The 18,133-nt window shown below is 38.7% G+C and overlaps 1 protein-coding gene across 5 annotated transcripts in view; it reads right to left on the bottom strand.

Moving 5' to 3' along the window:
* LOC121320100 (zinc finger protein AEBP2-like) overlaps nucleotides 1-18,133 on the bottom strand; it is a 63,587-nt gene that overhangs the window by 44,514 nt on the left and 940 nt on the right. For 3 of the 5 annotated variants that reach the window (XM_041258314.1, XM_041258317.1, XM_041258316.1), the window contains exons 2-5: nucleotides 9,757-9,964; nucleotides 7,635-7,742; nucleotides 5,175-5,361; nucleotides 1,075-1,122 (exon numbers count right to left, since the gene is read on the bottom strand). In XM_041258314.1, the coding sequence (XP_041114248.1) occupies nucleotides 1,075-1,122; nucleotides 5,175-5,361; nucleotides 7,635-7,742; nucleotides 9,757-9,964 (551 nt within the window). The remainder of the gene's footprint in view (nucleotides 1-1,074; nucleotides 1,123-5,174; nucleotides 5,362-7,634; nucleotides 7,743-9,756; nucleotides 9,965-18,133) is intronic. The other 2 variants (XM_041258315.1, XM_041258318.1) reach the window with 1 other exon arrangement.

Genomic DNA, 18,133 nt, shown 5'->3' with positions numbered 1-18,133 from the left:
GTTACCCCTTTCAAGCAGAAACTCTGTGTCCATACATTGCAGAATCAGTCATTTCTTTGCATCTGTGGCCTAAACTGTAACTAATCAAAGCCACTGCTTGGATGTTGCTGTTCTGGTTTAAACAATGTATATGTAGTCACTGACCCCCTCACTACTTTACAATGACAGAGTTCAAGTAAGGTTGTCTAATCGAATGGGTTAATGTTAGCCAAAAGTGCATGTGCCGACTGGAGGATCTACCAATATATATTTATGTCTTTACACTACTGACAGAAAGGCATTATGGAGTACTCTATGCACAGAGTGTCTCTGCTTTTAAGTGAATAAAAGCCTCAAGAAGGGTGAAAAACTAACTGTACAGAGGATGCAGCTTTTTTCTTTATTTATTGCCCCTTCAAGATGGGATCAGCTTCCCTGGATTACTGGTCCTGTACTGCGCAGTACATGTCCAAACTGCTCAGGAGCGTTAAGAGTTACACACAAACTCCGACAAACGACTGCAATAAAAAACGAAACTTCTCTGATTCACATCCAGTCTGTTAGGATTCAGCTCAATTTACCTCATTTAAACTATTGGAAAGATGCCCATTCCCCTCCTACTGCGTTAGCAGCAACCCATGTTTTTCACACCTACAGTGTTAAACTAAATGACAAGAGAATATTTATCAAACACCAAAGGACTGCTGTATGGTTGTACCCCGCCTGATTTCTGGAGATGATCCTGTAATTTACACAACAGCTTTCAAACATACTGAGAAAACAAAAACATTGAAAAGCAATACAACACAATGTGTTATTGTAGGACTAGCCCAAGTACCATTACTGTTAGTACTGGCACTGCTGTGTATCTGTACCCACAGGGAAAAATGACCTGCAAATACAGTAAGTGTTACTTGTTTAAATATATCAATGCATTCATACACCACCACCAGTCCTTTTCTAGTTGTTAAACAAGCATGCGAAGCATGACTTATCTGTACAATTTTAATGGCATTACATACTAGAACAGTCATCAAGCAGGGTTTTGATCAGTCTCATGTACATATTGCATGTAAGTTAGGTGTATCACTTCACCTTTGGTCACTTGCTGGTGTATGGCCTCTCCTCCAGTCATCTGCAATACTAATAATAAAGTGCTTTGGTTACAATGCATGTCTTTTCCATATCTGTGCCAAAAACAACCCCCCTCCCCTTCCCTGTAATATGACATCTGGATACACATGAAAAAGAAAACCTTGCAGACCCACAGTCACAAAAAGCATTCATACAATCTGCAACACAAACATAACAACAGCACTCTGGCCAATTATATGTATAATTATAGGAGTAGTGTTGCTGTGTAGACTACACACATTTAAGCCAGTATCTACGCTTAAAATGTCTGCAGTGAACCAGCCATGGAATACCCTGTAACTAACAGTTAGCATCATTGAGATTACAGGAGTATATAATTGCGTTGACTTTTCTTACTCTCCCATCTGCACTACAAGTATATACAATCCAAGTAGTAATTGCCATACTGTGCACTTAAACACATATCTTGCAATAGTCCATGTCAGCAGCATGTCAAGTGCATATAAACCATTGGTAATACAAAAATGACTACAAAAGATTTAGAAGTGAGTAGTTTTTCGAGGTTTACGATTATACTGTAACTACAGTATAATCGTAAATCTTGAAAAACTACTCACTTCTAAATCTTTTGTAGTCATTTTTGTATTATTTTAGTATAAATCCATGTTAATTTGGATTCACATTTTTTCTGACTTTATGTGAACAAAAAGACACACATTTGCCTGTTTTGCCATTGGAAATAGTGATATTTTGAAAGATCACTGTCCTGGTCACAAAAGCAAAGTTTGTGGGGAATAATAGCCATTTTCTATACTTTTGAGGCATAAGCAATTAGGAAATAACACTTACTACCCAGGAACAAAAAAATAAAAATAAAAATTGGTGCACGGTGTAATAAAAGGTCAATTTGTTTTACCACCCTAATTTAAATAGTAGTATTTATAAAAATGTACCTCAGTTTGGCAGTACACAGTATATAGCTGTATAGTCCTCCCAGCACAACATAACCTCTTTGCAGAACATCTATAGGTTTGAAAAGGATATATAATTGCAGTGTCCAGACAATGGACTTTTACACAAAAGGATTCAGTGATTAAAAAATTATTTTAATTTCAGGACATTTCAGACAAAAGCCCTTGAGCTGTTTAGAAAGAAAAGTAAACAGTGCAGTATACCATTTCTTTGGCAAGTTTACTGCACTGCATTTACTTTTCTTTCTACACAGTCTTTTGACCAAAACATCCTGAAATTATTTTGTAATTATTTAAACCTTTTTTATTAATTTTTTTTAATGCATTTCCTATTTCATCTTAATTTCCAATGATTAGATTCAAAATGACAGGATCCGAGGCACATATAACAGTGCCTTTAAAAAGACAAACAGAATTCTCTTTTCCCGGTTAGAGAAATACCCCCCTTTCTACATCAATCCTAGGTCCACAGTAGCAGCAGATGTTGACATTGTGTAAGCCTGTTTATTCATGCTGACAACTTACTCGTAGTCTTGGTATTTATTTTGCTCACAAATGTGTATTAATAGTGACAGATGCTATCCATGTCAAAATGCCAACGAATGCGCTGACAGCGTTAGTGTCAACACATCTGATGGCTCAGTGCAGAAGCAGTAATTGAGAACTGTTCTAGTATCAAAAGGGTGATTCACACTACATCTTCTGTCAGCATTTTTTTTTTTTTTGTTTACCGATGAACTTACACATTCCGCGTGAGTTATTATCGAGATTGAGAATCACGTACATTACATGACAGAGCCCTTCCTTTCCCCCAGGTTCATGAATGGGCTCCACTTTTTATTTAAGTGTACAGTAATGGACAGCTTCCAGGCACCATGAGGGGGAAAGGATCTGGGAGTAGACAAGCTTCTCTACAGTGGACTCCCCCGATGAACTCTCACTACCCCATACTTCACCATCAGAGCCCTTTCATGTTTACTTTGGAGGGCTACACAAATACAAACTGCATTCTACACAATTACATTTTTCACTAGGCATGCCTGGAAAATTTCATAAGCTGCACTGGGTCTTGTAAAAGCCTTGGTGTACAAGCAGAACCACTGTGTCTTGAGAGATACAAATAACTGTATAGGAAGTCAAACTGTCTTTAATGTTCGAGGCCTGCATATTGTTTTAGTAGTGCCCACAAACTTTCCTTTCAACAGTTTCCGAGGGGGTGCGCTTACTAAGTATTTGTGATACTTACTGGGTAGTACTATTGTTAAAGTAATAAAAAATGGGTACACAAAAAACACATCCAGAAGTGCAGTTATTTACCATTACTCTCCGTAAGTGCTTAGCAATGGAAACATGACTCCCACAGAACAGCAGCTTCAGCCGCTTCATACTTTATTATCTGCCTTATTAGGCACATCTGAGCTTGTCACTTAGAAAGCATGGTTAACTAGGCTCACTGTACGATAACCGAATGTATTCAATTTGCACAGCAAAAGGAGCATCCTTCATGAAAGCATTTCAAGGTTTTGAAAAGCACTCTGCAGTAGAACAGCTTAAGAGAGACTTCATATATATTCTTGTACAGGCATAATCTGTGTGATGACTGATAGCAGCACCCACGTCCAGTCTAGACACAAACTGCTAGAAAAGCAGACTGGCATTCCATTGGGATGAGGCTCTAAAGCTTGCTGAGCCTTCTAATCAGGTCAGGCTACATTTCTATGGTGCTCTAATTCCAATCTATATCCTGTAGTTACTGTCGTATTTCACAGACATATCTGCATTGTTGTGGAAAACACATGGAGACACCCCTCCGTATTTCTCATACAGAACAGCAGGAGAGTCTTGAATTTTTCAAGGTTTACATGCATCCAAGTTCAGGAGTATCATCCCCTTTTTTCTCCAGAACATCTTTAGGTTGTCTATAGTCGCTGCACAAGCCACCCTTCTTTGTTGATTTGTGAATCACAGTTAGTGGAGGGTTGCTATAGAAATGTTGCCCTGATGACATGATAATCTTCATGTAGAAGATATTCATATTTAAAAAAATATTAATGTATTTCTGAACTGAGCCAACCTGAAAAGAGGAATACAGCTGAATGAAAAAACTGCATCACTACCAGTACCTTAGATTTCTATCTATATATAAAACATACCAGGTTCAGGTGGGTGGCGTGACCCCTGCACACTGCTGTAACAGTAACTGGCTTTTACTCTGTTAAAATTCAAAATTACTTTTAACCACACTGGGCTGGGTTTGAATCCCCAAATACAGTTCCCTTTTCAGGAGACATAATGCCTCTAATATTTCAAAAATGTTCTTTTTGACTGGAAAGCCTTCGACTTGTTTTGTGGCATGCACTGATCATTATCGTACATCTCTATTTTGCAAATGGTTTGAATACAGGTCTCCAGTTCTCATGCCGAGTCCACTAGGGGAGCCGTATTTGCTGTAGGCATCAATGGAAATCCCTTCTGATACCTGTGTGCACAAAACACCATCACCATTGCAGACACTGAGAGAGGTCTAACCAATGTTTAGAAGTCTGTTTTCTCACCTTATTAGCACAATATAGAAATGTAGTAATTAAAAGAAGATGGAGCTTTAGTAACAATTATTTCACAAGCCCTTTTTGGCTGTACAGTTCCATTCACTACAATGACCTCGAATTGAAAGAAACATGTTACAGCAAACTATTAGTTTTATAACATGAAAATACATGGAAATCTGTTTGCAAGGTTCAGTGCTGCATTTCCTTGCTCACTTCAGTTGAAGAGTGAAACTGTCCCCACCCCCATTCGACATCTCCACTCCTGTCATTAAACGGAACCGATTTCTCTAGACTGACCTGCTTTCAGCCATTAACTTGCTTTGACCTAGAATACAGTGCTAAGAATAAGGCACAGAAACCAGGCACTTCTATAAGCTAGAGCTGTAGCACATGATACGATTGCTACAACATGCACCTCTTTGGAAAATGCACAAGAGAGCTATGCAGCAAACAGACGTGCTGTGTGTACTGTATAATACTTATGGCACCACTTTGTTAGCTACTACCCCAGTAAGACAGAAAGGAAGCCAGTGTTCTCGGTGGGGTTACAGAAGGCAGTGCAGCCACTCGTAATACATACGCAATGATCTCCGCCGCTTGTTCTTGAGCCTCTTGCGCTTGTTCAGGCACGCTTTGGACGGAGACTCTTCCTTGACCTTTGACTGGCTGGAGACTTTAGAGGAGTTCTGCTGGCTGAAGTGCGTGGGAACATGCCGGGCCAGTCCGCCCTGAGACGCAAAACTGGCATTACATCCGCCAACCACGCACTGAACAGGGAAAACAACACAATATTACTGAGACTGGCATTACATCCACGCACTGAAGAGAGAAATCACAATATTATTGAGACTGGCAGGTCATGAGTGGGCAGGCGGGCACGCACACTCACAAGGTCACGCTACCTTTCCTGTTCATGCATTCCTGAAAACACATGCCCACAACTTTGCATCCAATCCATCAAATATACATTCAAGGCTAAGAAACTCCAGGGATGTGGATTTTGGTACATTTTTATGAACGTTTAAACTCTATGGCATGTAGTAGTTTAAAAAAAAAATCTCTCTGTGTATAGATATACATATAAACAGACACACTTTTTCCTTTGTTATATATACTAACTACACTACACGCATGACGAGACGTTCTGCATTCTAACAACAGCATCGCTGTGCTTTAAGCGAAGACGAGTATGTTTTTTTTATTGCCCAGCGGCTCTTTCACACATAGTACATCTTGCCATCTTGATAAACAAGCCATGGATACTTCATCTCTCCTTCAAAATTATAAGAACGTATTTTTCGTTTGCATTTTTGTGCATCACTACTGCTTGCAACTGCTTCGGTCACTGTAGTAATCATAGACAGAATAAAAGGCTTAGATGCAGATCTTCTTCATGAGAATCCCCTGAAGATGCTGACTGCTTAGCAAAAACACTTCTGACTGACAACTGACCTGCTGTCAGTGCACGCTCTGAACGAAGTATTCATTTTTATGCTTAAAAAATCTGCAAGGGCATCCCTGTTAAACTAGTGTGGAAAATAACAAAAGCACAAGGTTAAATTAGGTGACTGCAAAAATGAAATGCAAGTTAAAAGTAGGACAGGGGATTCCCGTAATTTGTCAGCTCTGTTTGAAATAAAATGAAAGGGACCAGAATTAGACTCAGGCAAGATATGAAGGTAAAAGCAAAGACTGTTTGGCAATTAACAGCTTTTTCTAAGTTTAACTGTTTAATTATGCAACATAATCAGCTAAATGTGTCATCTGATTAAAAATGAAACCCAAAAACTTCAAGCCCTATGTGTGTATTTACATTTACTTTTTCCAAAAGTTATATTTCTTAGTAATAAGGACCTCTTAATATGGGGAATAACACTATTTTAAAATAAAATACAGTGCATGGTGGGATACTATCATATTAATTTCCAATGTTCATTGCGCTGCTAGCAACTGTAACCAAACTATTATAATAGCATTAGTGTGTGTATACATTGCGCCCGACTATGCATGAAACGGCACTTCAGTGTGGATGCTAAAGTTTGAGCTGGATTCATTAAAACGTTTGAGTACGGTTCTCAAGATCGGTTATTGTAACGGGGACAGGGCCTAAAAGTAAATATCCTTAATATTCCTGGCAAAGCGAAATATGAGGCTTACTGCTGCCACCTACAGGACTGGAGTGTACCTTAATCAATGCTGTTATATTGCAGAACATTTTTTTTTTTTTAACAAGCAAGTATTTTACAGTCATTGACGCAGTGTAATAGATTACCATGAACATGCATGTCTACGTCCCTTTCCATTCTGTGCGTCCAGTGAACACAAGACTAAATATTTTTCCGTCCAATGGATTGATTTTGCGACTAGGATGCAAAATTTTGCATTAACTCAGCCTCTGTATATATATCTATCTATCTATCGAGAGAGAGGGAGGAGCGACAAATGAGTGGGGAGGCTGTGTAAATGTGTTTTAAAAAGCACAGAACCATTACAAAAGACTAGTTTTACAACCAAGATTTTCAATTAATTTCCTAAATGTTTAAATTAAGCTCTTAGGAATGCCTGTAACCAATCATAAAACCTTGCCACTGTTTAAGATGCATTACTACAACATATGACTATGTGCACAACATGTGAATTTTTTTCACAACGCACACATCCTAGTGTATAAAATGTGAATTTTGACAATGGTTAAACAAACACTTAAGCATAATTCTCCCTACTACACAGGTTAACTGTGGCGTGAACATTGCCAGACTCCTGAGTTTAAGACAGGATGATCACTGCAAAAACCTCCCTCCAAGAGCTCTCAGGTGGTCTCCAAATAAAAAAATGTAAAAAAAACAATAACCTGCTAAGTGGAAATAAGCTGAGTAAAGTTTACAGTAAGTTTCTGTACATTATTCCACTTCACTACCCTTTCTGTGAATTAAGACACAGGCTAGCGGAATATGAAAATGACACAATTAAGGTTAGATATTTCAATACAGGGTTCTGATTAAATCAGCACCATCCTGTGCAAAGGATTTCCTCCACATACCTTAAATGGTTTGTCTCCACTGTGCGTCAACATGTGCCTCTGCAGCCAACTTTGACTGGTAGACGGTGTGTTATATACTTTGCAGCCTTTCCATAAACAGACAAAAACCTGCAATACAGAAAAGAATAAATGAAAAGCTAGAATTGATAGTCAACTTTGACTGGGTTTGAAAAGAAAATGAAAGAAACACACATTCAGATTTAAATATAACTGCGGACGCGTAACTTCCATTTAATGGCACTATTTAAGTGGCTCATATGATTTTAATAAAACGCCATTACAGACAGTTTTGAAAGATATATTGTACTGGGACATTTCAGTTCTAAGCTGCAAAGAGATGTAGAAATGTGTCGCTTCATCCAAGTGCTTGATTAATAAAACAAACAGCAGTGGGACCCAGCAGAACAACGATTGCAACATTATAAAACACCTCGCTTGCATTCTTACAGTCTGAAACCTGATACTGTACCACAATACAAGTCACCCTGCACCTCTGCTCTCAAAGTATCAAGGTTGCTTTATTCGGTGTTTATTCACAGCTCCAAGAATATCAATGCCTTACAGACAAATTAAATATTGGTTAATAGACCCAGGCTTTCAACCCTTACAGATAAGATGTGCTGCAATACTGTCAAGCTCTGGTTCAGAAAATCCTGGTCTGCAGGTTCATAACAAGCTCCTTGCTGGTGAGGTCAGTAACTCAGCCAGCTCCTTTTTGAGCAGTTACTTTTCACTCGGAATAGTAAAGGTTTAAGACATTTCACTGTTAAATGTTGGGAGGGTGTGCTCTGCCCTCATGCGTGAAAATTGTTTGGATAATCCAGTTTAACTTATTCAGCACCTACTACTGTACTCTTTTTAAATAGAGGTTAGGATTTATATTTATAAAGCCGGGATGGTGCTGGGATCTAGAATTTAAGCTGCCCTCACTAAAGTGTATTCTTGCTCCAGAGTGTATTTTTAACAGCAATGGGATAAGCACTGGAATATTTAAAAAAAACTCTAAACAAGAAAAGCATGAGAATAAAGGAAGGTTTACATATGGGCTGCTCCATTTAGGGTTTCTTAGCATACAGGAGCAACGCTTGGATTACATGTAAACCCACAGCTGAGAACCATCAGAAGGAAGCTCTGATATTTTCTCCATTGTACAATTGTATTGTTCTAGTAATACATGGATGGCAAGTGCATGGATGTTATACATAGTGTATATCAAAGGAAAAACAAACACATAGGCTACAAGTTGTGATCCAATGAACAGCCTCTTTCTTTACATTTTGTCACAGCTATTGCTGAGACACTGAAATGGATTTCCATCTGTGCAAGGCAAATCCCCATGGGTGGTCCGGGGACTACCAGGTTAAATGAAAACAAGGAAACTACAAGAGTATGCTGTAAATGCACAGGAGTGCAGGGATCTAACAGAACCAAGGGGTGTCCACTAGCTAAACAAGCACAGCCCACACAATGGCCAGCCATTACAAAAGCTTCAGGAAGGAAACCCACTGCACAAAGATGGCTGTTTCCAAGGTAGAATGCACAACACACTAGGACAGGGGTTTCCCAGTGCCCTATTAAAAGCATTATTGTGCAGAGCGCAGATTACAATACTGCCTGCACAGAGTTGCCGGTCTGCAGGTTGCCTGCAGGGTTCAGTAACTTGGAAGCATTCATTGCTTTGGTTCATAGAGTGAAATGAGAGAATTGGCTTGATAGTGGGAATGGAGATCAGCTACTGATCTTCAGTATTAACTAACATTTAAATGGGGGAGGGGGGGTCAATTTAGGTAGAAACACAGGTAAATTCATCCCAAAAAAAAATCCATCTAATTAATATATAAGATATATGTTTTTTAAAAAGCAGTTTCTAATTGCAACAGATTCTTTTTTTCTGCGCTGAAACAAGGAGCCTACAAAACCACTTCCAAATGATCACAAGTCCTCCCAGATGGCTTGCACTCTGGTATTCAGTCAATTCAATAAACAATTTTTAAGGCAATGACCTTGTCGATTGTACGTGTTGAAAGTGACAGGAGCTTGCAGAGCAGATTAAAACTGCAGTACTGACATTCTTGCACTATACATTTCAATGTCATTACTATCAAGAGAGAGAGAGACTGACCCCTCCCCGTTGTCCATCCACGTGAAAGGAGCGGATGTGCTCTGCCAGGTCTGGGCTGGAGTTGAAGCAGGTTTGACACTGGTCCCAGCAGCAGTTGTAAGCAATGCTTTTGGTGGATGGTGTCGTGCTTCCTTGGCCATTCATCATTGCCGGCGTTGATCGCCCGCTCGACGCTGTGCTGTCCATGTCCATTAGGGTGCTGCTTATACTGCAAGGAGAAGAGAAAATTAAATTACAGAACTGTGAAACTGGCACAAACATCGGTGCCGATAACTTTCATTGTGATTTCTATGAAATGGGGTGAATGTGTCAAGGGTTTCGTATCCGTAAACACATTTGACAATCTGTTCCATACAAGAATATGATCAGCTTCAAGTTATGTAAACTGAACGGACGGGTGACTGAAATGCAGCGTAAAACTTAAATACAGTAACTGATGGGTGAGGTAAACTGCAAGACACATGTTTGCCTTCCCAAGGTCAAAGACAAAGGGATGGAATGCACCATAAACCATTCCAAGGAAGCACAGTGAATCAGGCAGCACAGAATCAAAGCCATGGATTACACTTTAGCTGTTCCATTCACTGAATGCTTACAGCTCACATACAGAGTCAGACCCCAGAAATCTGCACATCTACAGTGCCTGCAATACCCTCGGTCAGACAAACTACCAGTCCAGCCCGACTTGTATAACGCATGCACTGCCAATTTCAAGACCTTTAATACATTAACCCCTTTGCATTTTTTTTATATTATTCTGTTTTAAGCATTGAACTTTGTCATTAGTCTTTTGTCTTGAGCCTTTTACAATGACGTGACAGTACTGGCTCAACACACTGGAAATATTTTCCCCTCCAGTCTTTAATACTGAGACCCGATGACATTAAATGCACCCCTTACATAAAACAAAAATTCTCTCTGCAATTTGGAATTATATAGAACATACTAGTTTCAACCAAGATGAAATATGAATTGCATAAAAAGCTAGAGATTTGGGGTATAAAGGTCTCCAAGGTCTCTTCCCATTCTTTACTGCAACTTGCTGTTGTTTCAATGGGGAGATACTGTAACAAGCTATGCTTAAATCAATTCCGCACAACTGAACATCACTCTCCTCTCTGACAGGTATCAAGTTCTTATATGTAGCTGAAGCAGCTGTTGCATACAATCTCAGATTTGTGCACTCCGGGGTGAAAGTGAACAAAATGCTTTGCCAGCATCCCTATTTTATGGTTGTCTGCTCCCAGAAGCAATTTCAAGCTATCTATCAGCAGCTCAGGCTACAGCAGTATTATCTTTGCGACGGTGATTTAATTGGCGTTTACAGAACCCTAAACGGAGTCGATAAAACTTAACCCAAGTAATCACTACTTTAAACTTAGCACTGAGATTAGGACGAGAGGGCAGAAATGGAAAATGAGTAAACATAAGAGCAGAACAGAAGAGTTATAAATACATAGAACAGTCTACCAGGTGAAGTAATAACATCAAAAAGACCATTCCACTCTGTACTATTAAATCAGATCCCCTTGAGAAACACGTGGTGTGCTTGGGAAGGACTGGCCTTGAGACTTAACTTCCTACTCTTGCTCCCAAACAGCAAAAGTGTACTGCATCGATGACATCTTCACAGCTTGTTTAATACAGATCAGGAAGGTAAACAAAATATGGAAAGATGTTAATTACAAAATGTGGACAGACATAAAGAAGGACAGTTAATGAGATGTTAAGAGCCCAGTCAGGGGATTAATAAAATATTTATTAACTCATAATAACCTATTTTTAGAATCAGAAAATGGAAATGAGCTGCAGCAGTTGAAAACAGCCAAATGAATTCCCCGTTTCCAGGCTCGAGAGTGAGAACTTGTCAGACACCACACCACTGACAAGTAATGAGTCATTTCCTAAAAAAGTCAAAAACTAGGCCCTGTGCAATCAGCGATTTTCATTTTAAACAGGTTTTATTTCCAGTGATTCAGACATACAAGATTTTAGCAAATAAATGGCCAACAATCTTACCCTTTCAGAAACTGTATTGCTTACATTCTACATTTCAAGGTCACGTTTTATACGTTTAAATATATTTCAAGACTTTGGTGCGATTCTAAAATCAAAGGGCTTTCAGCAGCCAGATGTGTGAAGGGAACAAAATGCTGCTCATATTTTCAAAAACAAAAGCAGCTTTTTTTTCCCTTCCAATAATCTGTTTCAAGACGACAGATGGCAAACATGAATTTCAAGACTGAAGTAAAAAGGCTTAGAAACAACAGCAGTTTGGTGGGAGAGGCAAACTCTATGAAATGTACAGCGTTGACATACCATTAACATTAGGATGTAAACAATCTGTGCATTACAGAGCCTTTTGCTGCTCAACCCTAACAACTTATAGATGCACATTAGGTTTAGATTACAAACTGTAAGGGTGCCTGTTAAATTATTTTAAAACAGCTGACAATAATAACAGAATTATTCTAAATGGGTTACATATACAAGTCACCTAAACTTGTGCTTTGAATGAAAGATACACAGTATTCTTCTAATCAGGAGCAATGTTGGGCGACATTTTCTGAAGCACTTCTACAGAACAAAAAATCCCTTGCTGTGCCGTTTTCTGATCTTTCATACTGTAGTTTAGCAATCTGTACAAGTGGATTGTCTTATTTCCTAATTATTCTTTGATGCCACAAGATTTCCATTACAAGAAACATAATTATTACAGTGCTTACCATCCAAGCACAATTCAGGACAGGAACCAATTTTTTTTCTGTTAATGTGAAAAGCTCAAATTTTCAGGCAGCGCTTCCTCTCCACAATGCGGTGAAGGGATGTGGTCACTGTGTTGACCCCTAACAGCCAGGCTCTTGTTTATTGCAACTGATGAACAACAATGCAAGATCCTGAACTACTTGAGAAAGCTGGAAAGAGCTATTTGCACAAATCACATTTGAAGAACTCTTCTCCTTGTATTTCAAATGCTTAATGCACAGCTGATGAACCAGGACACAATCTGGGTTAATATGCATCTATTAAAAGTATCCATTTACCGAATACATCAGCCAAGAAATGACGTGGCTTATTCACTGGCCTGTAACTTGGCACGTAGCTCACATTAGCCTGACAAAATTTCAATACAGCTGCCAATCTTGGATCTGCAAATATGATTTGGATTATAAAGTAACTGCTAATCTAGTTTCAAGTGTAAACACCTGGACCAAACTGCATCATTAAATAGCTTTAATCTCACATGCAAAAGGACTGTAAATCGCCTGCCATCACAAAGCCAGACACGCATCATAAAAGGGACACGGAGTGTGGATTAAGTTGTCAAAAGAAAAAGAAAGAAAAAAAAAAAAAGTCTTGTGCAGTAAACAGCCTCTGACTTTTCCCAAGTCTTGGTAGACAGGAATTTTAAAATGTTGCTTTAAAAGTGATTTTCTGAGCCCTCAAAGTCTCTCTGAAAATGCAGGCTTTAGTAGAAAGTGGAAATGTGTGAATCTTTTCTATTATAGCCAACAGAATCAAAGAGTAAAAGTTTCTTTTTAAAGCCAGTTCAACCCGAGGCAGATCTTCAGACTGTGTTCAAATCGAAAGGGACAGAGGAGCGGGCTTTTTGGTGAGCTGGTCTCTTCATAGCTCACAAGAGGGGAGTTTACTCAACTTCCTTTCAATAAACACTTCACAGTGTGGAAGAGAGAGAGACCACTGAGGCTGATGAGGCTGTGAAGCTTTGAATTATTTAATGGCAGGATCTCACGGAGGAGGGTGAAGTTTACTACTGCAAATCAATGTGTTCAGAACACTTTAGTTTACTTACGGGTGAGCCAACAGGGGTGCAACAACACACTATCATCACGATACAATAGACATCTTGATATGCAGGTCGCGATACGATATGTATCACGATACATACGAAGGTCCTGATGGGTTACTTATGATGGGATCAAATGATCATTTAATGATGAACTCTATTGTTAGAAGATAAATACAAATGAGTTAGGGATAGCATGTATTCACACCAACTATAAAACACACTTACTCATCATTCAAAAACCACACAGTAAACTACTGTACAATGAGCTATGTTGTGCTTATGGTCTTATATTACGATAAACCTCTATTACAATACAACATGTAAATAAAGTACCATGAAATAAAGTACCATGATTCATCAATACACAATGAATTGTTTTTTTTCAATAAAAGACTCTTCAAAACCAGCAGACGTACACCAAGTAAGATGTAGGGTGACCTATAAGCCTATTTGAGTAGGCATGTATGTAACATGCTTCTCTTTAGTCCTCTGATAGACTGTGCTGATATCAACTAGCATCTTGACTCTGCAGTACCCTTACTTTAATTCTAGTGAGGTTCACCGCACATTAAAAGCATGAAACTCCCGAAGTGGAAATGAGTGTTCTGTCTGTGACTGTGGGTAACGCTTCAAAACATCACAGCAGGGGAAACCACAGACATAAGCAAAGTGACTGTGCTGTGCCTGCGGGAGGTATGAGGTCCATTACTGTTAAATGGTTCTGAAGAACCTGACATACAGGACAATGGGATACAGGGAAGATACACCCCAGCTGCTACAATAGTGTTTCACTTTGACAAGGCAGTCTTCAATGATGAGGAGAAGCATACAAGCTGACAGGTGTTTTAAGAAGTTAGTTTTGTAAAGCAAATAGAAAGTTCTGAGTTAAATGGGACACTTTTTACAATATCTAATGTCTTACCTATTAACAAGCTACAAATTAAATATTCCGAAATGTAGAATATCCCATTAATACCCTATGCTACACAAGGTTTAATAATGGGCACTATTCACAGTCTTGAGTTACTTTCAAACATCAATACACACAATCAAGTTTGCTTTTGATTAACTCATCAGGATTTGATATTCATGCCATTTTTCTGGACTTCTGCTGGCTTTAACAGTTTCCAATAAAATATTAAAATTCACAAAGCTGCCTATTTTGGGAAACAGTGCACACTGCTACATTATATAGTCTTATACTGTAACCCTTCTATGCATGAAATATTGAAAACAGATGGGAATTTTTTTTTTTTTGGATACAATAAACATACTTCATTGATCCAACCCCCATTGCTTTTTTCTTTATATATCCATTCCCATGAGGTCACCATGCATGAAAAGTTTCAATAGTAATTCTCTCAAAGACAAAACAGCTTTTGTTCAGTCTTCTAAAAATCTGAATCAATAATGAGTACCACAATGCTCTTTCACTAGATTTTGGCATCAATTTGTAGTTCGTTGATCTCCTGCTGTCCTATTGTCCTGTTAATAAAACGTAATACCTTCCCTGCTGGAAACCACTAAAGCATTTCAAAATATATTCACTGTAATGAGTGTGCCTGACAGCAAACACTACACATGTGGATTACAGTTTTAGATGAAGCAGTATGCACGAACCACAAGCTCGCTACTGATGCTATAAAAACTCCCTCATGGTTTACGCTGGTATATAAATCACATTTTCAAAGGATAAGGTGTTTGCAGTTTCCGAGTGAAAACCTCATTCCACTCCTCAGGCTTGTTCAATGAGAGAGTGTAAAAGTGCACCTGTCGAGTTTCCACCAGCACATGTGGATAAAGGCTTTTGTTCTCTTGACAGCCCTGTTCTCTGTGCGGGGAAGTTGAGGTTCTTGTCGTGCTGTTCTACAGGAGATACTGAATAACAGCCAAAACCAGAGCTCTGAAACTCATAGTATCTAAAGTCAGTTGGACTCTGAAACAGAGGCAGCAGTCCTCGTCATGCTGCCAAGTCACTGATGGTGTTGTGGTGTGGCTATCTTAATACACAAAGTGTTGAGAATCACAGGTATTGGCGATTACCCAGCGGAGCAAACATGGCATTTGCATGGAATGGCCCAAATTCATCCGTTAAGTTTAAGGGCTGTTTTAAGAAATGTTTTGTTAAAATACTTATTTTTTGAAGCCCATTTTGAATTATATCAAGCTTGCAGTTAATTGACATATATTCAAGCCTCTGATTCTCCCAACTAGTCACACTTCTGTCTCACATGCTGCCCTGATCAGCAGCGAAGTCGAGCTCTGTTCACCAGGCTGCTTTGTTTTTTTCATTCTTTGTGATTCCTCCCTTTCGATTCTCTGAAAAATCAGATTTCTCACCATAATGTCTAACTCTTGAATTCCTTTTCTCTATACCTTGTCAAGGAGTTCATAATAGCTACAGAGTTAGGCAAATTCAAAAGTGCATAAATCCAGTAGTGAACTTTGAAAAATACCAGCAAAATACTGTAATATTTATAAAAAGTGGTTCAAAACTAATACTTAATTTACTTTTTTCTTATTGTCTTAGGATTTAAAGGAAAGAAGTTTCATCAAATTGAGAAAGTGGCTGGTAGCTTTCTAAGCTGAGACGGTTCAAGGTATTTCAGTCATCCAGAGCATTTTGAAGACCAGTCTGGATCACTGGTGTGCTACTGTACTCCAGCTGGAAATTCAGAAGGAGGATTTCCAGATCTACTTGTGGAATCTATTGTGTAGCCTATGCAGGCAAACATGCAGTATGTATCTGCACATACAGTAGTTGCTATGATTTACTATCATTACAGAATTACTTTAAAATGACCTATTTTCTCTCTCATTTGAGAGGCAATAATGAAAGGCTTGAAAAAATAGTGACTAAAGCAAATCAGCTATGCAGGAGTGTCAAATAACAGAGAGAGAGAGACACCTACTGCACTGTGTAACTCTGAAGAACACCACGTCTTAGCTAAACCTACATTTTGGTCTCTACATGTTTTCTTTGCTACTTCTCATAACTACACACAATTCTCATATATCGCACTGCTTTATGATGTTGTGTGGACAGTGCCTCTCATTCCACTGGATGAGGTATCTTCACCCACACTCCAGTGTTGTATTCTTAACAGCTGTGGTACTTTCCACCTCCCCACATTGCTAAGGTGTTGTATTCTTAATAGCTGTATCACCTGTGGTACTTTCCACCTCCCCACATTGCTTAGGTGTTGTATTCTTAATAGCTGTATCACCTGTGGTACTTTCCACCTCCCCACATTGCTAAGGTGTTGTATTCTTAATAGCTGTATCACCTGTGGTACTTTCCATCTCCCCACACTGCTCAGGAGGAGAGTGTTTTGATGAATATAACAGAAACACATTGTTGGTGAAATGAATGGTTTATGAAATAAGGGTTACAACAGTACTGTAAATGCATGGTGTGTTCTTGAAAACCAAAAGAAAAACTGCTACCAATAACAGTAGCAATGATAATCAAAACCATCATGTAAACACGCCACAAGAAGTCATGTGAAATGATTAAGTATCGCTGTAACTGGCCCGTGCAATGACACTTAACTCCAATTAAGGACAAGTAATTACAACAAAACAAGTATTTTAACAAATCAAATTAGACTTGATTGGTTGTTTGTTCCTTGCCCAACTCCAATACAAAAATACACTCTTTTATACTTCTGGATAGTAATTTGCAAAAGGTAAAGCCGATATAATAAAATAATGCAGGAAATGTATTAAGTACAGATGCTAAGACTGAAACAAGCTAACCCCTGCTGCTGTCTTTTACTAGGTGTTGTCAATATTCAGAGATGCCAAGGCATCCTCTGTAGATTTCTCTCAATGGTAGTATTTTCTATATGTATTTTATTTTTTTTATTTTAAACAGCAGCATGGGTTTGGCTAGATTGGTATAGATGTGTTTTTGCAGTCTGGTATTTCCAGCTACTGTACTTAGCAGGACTGTTCAAATCTGTTAGCATCTGCTTTCTTAGTTTTCTATTCGATAAAACTTGTTAGACTTTCTATTGTAGGGCCAAAAATAAATGACAGCAACAGCTTTGCCTGTTAATGTTATCAATATGATGGCAATGTAAACATGTTTGTTACATTGAACGTGATTTGTCTGAAAAATTAATCACATTTTTACAGTGAACATGTGATTTTTTTTTCGTTTCGCATTTGCTTATATGCACCGCTGCGGAGACTGTTTAGAATTGCATTTATAATGGTTCAATTATGATAGCATGTCTAATCATGCGATTCGAACAGCCTAATTCGCGTCCTTGAACTGTTACACAAGCCGTTTCCTCCGAAGTGCAGTGCTGCATATCAACGGGGTTTTTACATCTCCTAACTGCGTTTGCACACGACCAGCTTCACCCTGTGTCGAGACAAGCTGCTTTTAACACAGCTGCGTGTACATTTAAAAACAAGACTGAAAACCCCTTAGCGGTTACAACTGCAGCCTTGAAGTTTACAGTGATGTGTTACATGGCACGTTTTTGAAGAAATCCATATCTTAAATATTTGCAACTTTACAACTGTCTTTTTAAAAAATATATTTAAATGCCGAGT

The sequence above is a fragment of the Polyodon spathula genome, chromosome 8 (genome assembly GCF_017654505.1).
Source record: "Polyodon spathula isolate WHYD16114869_AA chromosome 8, ASM1765450v1, whole genome shotgun sequence".
Taxonomy (NCBI): domain Eukaryota; kingdom Metazoa; phylum Chordata; class Actinopteri; order Acipenseriformes; family Polyodontidae; genus Polyodon; species Polyodon spathula.
Note: the sequence above shows the minus strand (reverse complement) of the source record. Positions and strands in the feature narration are given on the sequence as shown.